The following is a 5,680-nucleotide window of genomic DNA, read 5'->3' as shown; positions in this document are numbered from 1 at the left end:
TTCTTCGGGACGCAGAAGCGATTTGGCGACAGGTAAGTCGCCAGGATCGCTTCTGTTGTAAAGCCGACAGTCGGCTCTACAAGTTTAAACAGAGTCCCGGCGGCAAAAGTCGCCGGGAGTCTGTTTAAACAGCCCCGATGCTGGCGACGTACACTGTACGTCGTCAGTCACGAAGGGGTTAAGTTATAGAAAATAGTCCAGGCACCTTTTATGGTGCGTTTTGGCACCTTAGGCAGCCTTTTCCCATGAACGGGCTGCTTTAATGCAATGCACATCAACATGCAGCATAATACACGTTAATGCAAACACACGAATGCAGAGCAAGGCCCTTTTCACACCTGTGCTTTAACATCCATTACTGAAAGCACCTCAACGCATGCACACAGCTCTGCCGGGGCCGGATTAGGAGCATCATGGGCCTGGTGCTGTTGGTTGGTCAGATAATAAGCAGCAGAGGCGGCTCTCCAATTAGGCGGCTGCTCGCTCCTGGGGCCTCCTCGGTGATTAGAGAGCCGCTGGTGCCTCTGCTTAATTGTGTTCAGCCTGGCCGGCCCAGATTGCCATTGGGCATAACCAAGGTGGTCCGGGCTGGCCGGGACTATTTTCAGTGGTGGTCTTGGAGCTGGCGCTATGTTAATCTGGCCCTGAGCTTTGCAACTGATTATAATGCTGCTAGCTCATATCTGTGCACTGTGTTGACATGTGTTGGCCAAAAAAGTGCAGGTCTCTTTTATCAGTGCATCAACATGCATAGTAAGCCCTATTGATAACAATAGCAGTGCTTCAAAATGCATGTAACTTTTTTTGGGTGCGTTTCTGACACATGGTAACCCCCCCGCCTACGACAACCTCAGCTTTACTTCAGATTTCTTTGGATCACCAAACCCAACAATGCAGCACATAATGCAGGAAAACTGCAGGAAAACACAGGGGGAACCAAGCTTAAAGGAGAACTATGGGGGGTCAGTGTTTTTCCCCATAGTTCTCCTTAGGGTAACGGGAGGACACAAACTAGCGTCCTCCCGTTACCCTAAGCTCAGTATATCGCGAGCTACAGCTCACGGTATACTGAGACGTCGCAGCCGGAGCGGATCACGACTTAGCTGACGGGATCCGCCCAGCTGCGTGAGTGACAGCTGGCTCTGCCTATCTCCCCCGTTCGTTCCGCCAGTCAGCGCTGGCGGATCGGAGCGGGGAGGGGGGAATCCAGCCCCTCCCCTGTCACGGCAGAGAGCCGTGACAGGATCGAGAGGCGAGCGAACCCAGTATGTGTTCGCTCACCTCCCGATCTACTGAGCCGACCTGTGACAGTCTCATTGTCACAGGTCGGCTAGAACTATGAGGTGAGTGAAAAGCACCCCTCCCCCCCCTCATAGTTCTCCTTTAATTAAAGATAATAAGCAGCAGAAGGAGAATTAAAGGAGAACTATGAGGTGAGTGCTTTTCACTCACCTCATAGTTCTAGCCGACCTGTGACAATGAGACTGTCACAGGTCGGCTCAGTAGATCGGGAGGTGAGCGAACACATACCGGCGTTCGCTCACCTCTCGATCCTGTCACCGCTCTCTGCCGTGACAGGGGAGGGGCTGGATTCCCCCCTCCCCACTCCGATCCGCCAGCGCTGACTGGCGGAACGGACGGGGGAGGGGGCGGGCACAGCTGGCTCTGCCTCTAGATAGGCAGAGCCAGCTGTCACTCACGCAGCTGGGCGGATCTCGACATCGATGTCGGGATCCGCTCCGGCTGCGGCGTCTCAGTATACCGTGAGCTGTAGCTCGCGGTATACTGAGCTTAGGGTAACGGGAGGACACTAGTTTGTGTCCTCCCATTACCCTAAGGAGAACTATGGGGAAAAACACTGACCCCCCATAGTTCTCCTTTAAGTGAGGGTTAACTTAACTCTTCATTGTTCAGAAGCGTGGGAAAGAATTAGGCAGGAAGAGAGAGACTAAGGTCATGTCACACTAGCAACTTTGTAGCAGAGGACTGTAGCAGTGATGTATCTCACTGGTGATATGTAGCTGGATACATTGTCTCTGATGTAGGTGATTATCTATCCAGCTACAAATTACTGGTGTGCCAGGGTCATCGGTAGCTGGACTGGATAATAGGAGCAGCTACTATGACTGCTGATTCTGTAGCTATTGACTGCAATGTATTTTCCTGGAAACAACCACCAAGGGGCTGATTCATAAATGTTCACACAGCATTCCCGCCATGTGATGGAGCCACGGAGGATAGAATTTCCTACCCTATAATCACTCTCTGAAATCTCAAGACAGAGAGTGATTATAGGATTCACTTTCACTGCTGCTGACACATTATTTTACACATAATTGCAATATAAATTTCCTCTGCTCCATCTAGCGGCAGGGATGCTCTGCGAATGGCATTCCCGCACAAACAAAATGGCCACTAGATGGAGCTCATGAACATAGCATTTCCTACGCTCCTCGGCTCCATCTAGTTGCGGGAAGCCGTGTGAACGGCATTTGCTCAGCATATAGCTGGGTGGAAGATTTTTAAATGGGTCCTTAAGGAGAGAGATTCTGAAGGTGCTACAAATTGGTGCTCTAAAAAAAAAATCTGCTGTGATTGCACAAGGAAGACCTAAAGAAGTGAATTCTGCCCTTTCTTGTAGTTCTTTCCAATCTGTCAAACTGGCAACATTAATAATAGGCAAACCCTTAAGACTCATCTCTTCAGGGAAGCTTATCCCACATCAACCTAACCACTCAACCATCACATTCTCAAACAATTCATCCCCACACAGCTATCTCATCATGTGTCATTTCCCACTCCCTTTTAGACTGTAAGCCACCAGATCCTCCTTCTTACCATCTTGTCTTGAATTGTAATGTCTTCCTTATATTGTAAAGCGCTGCGCAAACTGTTGGCGCTATATAAATTCTGTATAATAATAATAATTGAGCATTAAAATTGCTGCAGGGGGTTGGCGATGCAAGGTAATAACCTGGCATATCACTTGTATATGCAGTACATCAAACCACACCACACAAACCTCTATAACCCATCTGTAGGGGTGGATGGTTGGCCAAATGGCGACACTGTGTAGATCCCAACTTAGAAAAAGACCGGCACTGCAACTGAACTTCCAAGATGACCATTTGCTGAAGTTCCATATCAGAAAAAGCACAAAGTTTTGAGAGTACGCAGACCCATTTTTCAAGGTGACAAACCTTGAGACTGCACAAGGGCCCTCAGGGACTTAGTGGGTCAATTTTTACTAGAAATGAGTCAAATTGGAGCCGGGATCCCTCTCACTGTCATGCAGACTTATTTCTGACTAGCTGTTTTTCAAAACACAGTGGATGTCTTTTTAATTGGCAAGTTGGTACACAGGGGGGCCCAAAAACCTGTCTTGCGGAAGGCCTGCTTGCTATTCGGTAACAACCCAAATGTGCATAAACATGGTTCTTACCTCGATGGCGTCGATTCTCCATGGCTGGTAAGGTGTTCCTCCTCGGAATGTTGACGGAAACAACACCAATACTGTCCCCGTTATGCTGCTGAGGACTTCCCCAGCGGGTCTCCGGCTGCCCCGGCTTGGGGGGCCTCGGAGGAGGAGCATTATGGAAGTCATTGGACGCCAAAGCATTGTGATTCTTGTCCAAGGTGAAAGTTCTTGGGATTTGATAAACGGAAAGCGGCGTCCCGGGAAGGTCACACGAGTCCGTCGAAAGGTCGCTAAACTCTTTACAAAGGGCGTTGCTAGGTGTTTTGTAGGTGTAAACGTCCTCGTTTTCAGATTCCAGCCCGGTGAGGCTCGACTTGGTTGGAGTGTCTGAGCCGAAGCTCCGCGGGAGGTCGTAGGCACTGTCTCTGAGCTCGGAATTGAGCCGACTCGGCTTTGGTAAACTATAGAAGCCATGGACCTGGCCGCTGACCCCGTTCATGCAGTGTCCGTATCCCTGGGCCAACTTCTGCACAGCCGTATCACTACGCATGAAGAAGGAGGATCTGGTGGCTTGGGAGAAGCTGGCACTTCTGGAACAGAGTCAATCAAAATATTAAAACCCATACATTTCTATAAGAAAACAATTCAGCTTTGAAGCAAACGTGTAGTATGAATAAAGTTATGTAAAATGAAGTAACTGCTAGCACCCAAAGCAAAAAAGCTAAAGTGCACCCCTACCCCCTATAAGCTGTGGTTGGTTCTACCCTTTTGGCACCCCTCATCCCACTGAACTGCCCAAGGCAGTAGCTTCTTCTGCTTATCCCTCAGGCCGGCCCCGCCAATGCTGCGTAATATACCAAACTGCATCTCTATCAGTGACGTGCGGTACCCCTGGTTCCGGGTGAGGCATTCCCCAACCTTGCCCCAGCACGTCCAGCTCCACCCCTGCCGGCAGACCCCCGCCCCCAACCTGGTCCCCAAGCTAGTGTGAAGGAGAAAGGGAGGAGACAGGGAGGAGCCTTCCTGTCCCTCACTTGCTCGTCACTGCTGAGGCATTGAGATCGATGGCCTCAGTGTTTTGTTTTTTTTGATTGGACAGCTTGGACCAATGGCTCCCTGCTGTGTAACCTGATAGAAGCCAATCTGAATGGAGAAAAAGCTGTCAGCTTCAGACGTGAAGCTGACAGCTTTTTACTCCATGATACTAGGTGAGGCTCTGCCTCACCTGCTTCCCCTGACCACACGTCCCTGATCTCTATCATATGAAAAATAAACCTGCACAGAACTTCCAGACCATGCAGACCTTCCTATGCAAATTACGACTTGTGGAAAGTCTGTATTTGCATTGGCTTAAAGTGTATGTTCATGTACGCAGTCAAATTTGAGAACACCCCACTGTATGTTTGTTATGTGTTACCACGCAACACACATAACAATATGTAAAAATAATATATCTTACCTTGTAGATGATTCTTTGGAGGAGGCCTTTGGGCAGACCGCAAGCTACTCTGAACAATTTCAAATTGAGTCTGTCCCCATGATGAAGGGGAACAGACTGACCTCATTACATACAATGCAAGAAGCCAAGTTTCTCAATCTTTTACCCTTTGTTAGGACAGACAGTGTTCTAGTTTACATTGGTTTTAGATATACTTTAAGACTTTTTACTGCACAGTGGACTTTCCAGCAAAATGAACGGTGGCAGTGGCGGGATGGGACTTTCTAAAGAGACGGTTGGCTCCAGGTTTGGCAACCCTTTTGTACCATCCATTGGCTTTGTCTAGGTGAACCATGAACTAGATATCCTGAATGACAGAATGGGGTCACACGATACATCAAGAGATAAGGAGCTCACCTCATATTTTCGGCTTTGCGGCTCATACATTGGTGTAGGAAGAGGTAATCCTGGGGAGCGCTGGCAGATAAGGTTGTCTGGTGAATGTGATTGGAAGGGTGTTCGAAGGTGAACAGGGTAGGCTGGCTGGAATGGGAGGGGGCGGACGACTTGCGTTCCCTGAGGAGGTGGTGGGTGTTGCTGAATTCGGCAGGTGAAGAACGAGGACCGTGGTTCACCGATTGCAGGTTTCTCAATGAATCTGCAGGGACATAGTGAAGAATACAGGTTAGTCATCTAACACAGGCAAATAGAAAAAAATTGGGTGAACTGGTACAAAATTTGAACAGGGGTCCCTTTATCTTATAGAATAAAGTCCGATCATTTCGGTAACCCTAACATTTCCACCTAAAAAACAGACAACATAA

At 48.8% G+C, this 5,680-nt stretch overlaps 1 protein-coding gene across 1 annotated transcript in view; it reads right to left on the bottom strand.

The window, feature by feature from the left end:
• GAB2 (GRB2 associated binding protein 2) overlaps positions 1–5,680 on the bottom strand; it is a 47,780-nt gene that overhangs the window by 14,124 nt on the left and 27,976 nt on the right. Inside the window, exons 2-3 of the mRNA XM_018565714.1 lie at positions 5,274–5,514; positions 3,443–4,008 (exon numbers count right to left, since the gene is read on the bottom strand). Coding sequence (XP_018421216.1) covers positions 3,443–4,008; positions 5,274–5,514 — 807 coding nt within the window. The remainder of the gene's footprint in view (positions 1–3,442; positions 4,009–5,273; positions 5,515–5,680) is intronic.

This window comes from Nanorana parkeri, unplaced genomic scaffold, assembly GCF_000935625.1.
Source record: "Nanorana parkeri isolate BGI_ZX_2015 unplaced genomic scaffold, ASM93562v1 scaffold879, whole genome shotgun sequence".
NCBI classification, from domain to species: Eukaryota; Metazoa; Chordata; class Amphibia; order Anura; family Dicroglossidae; genus Nanorana; species Nanorana parkeri.
This window is presented reverse-complemented; position numbering and strand designations above follow the sequence as displayed.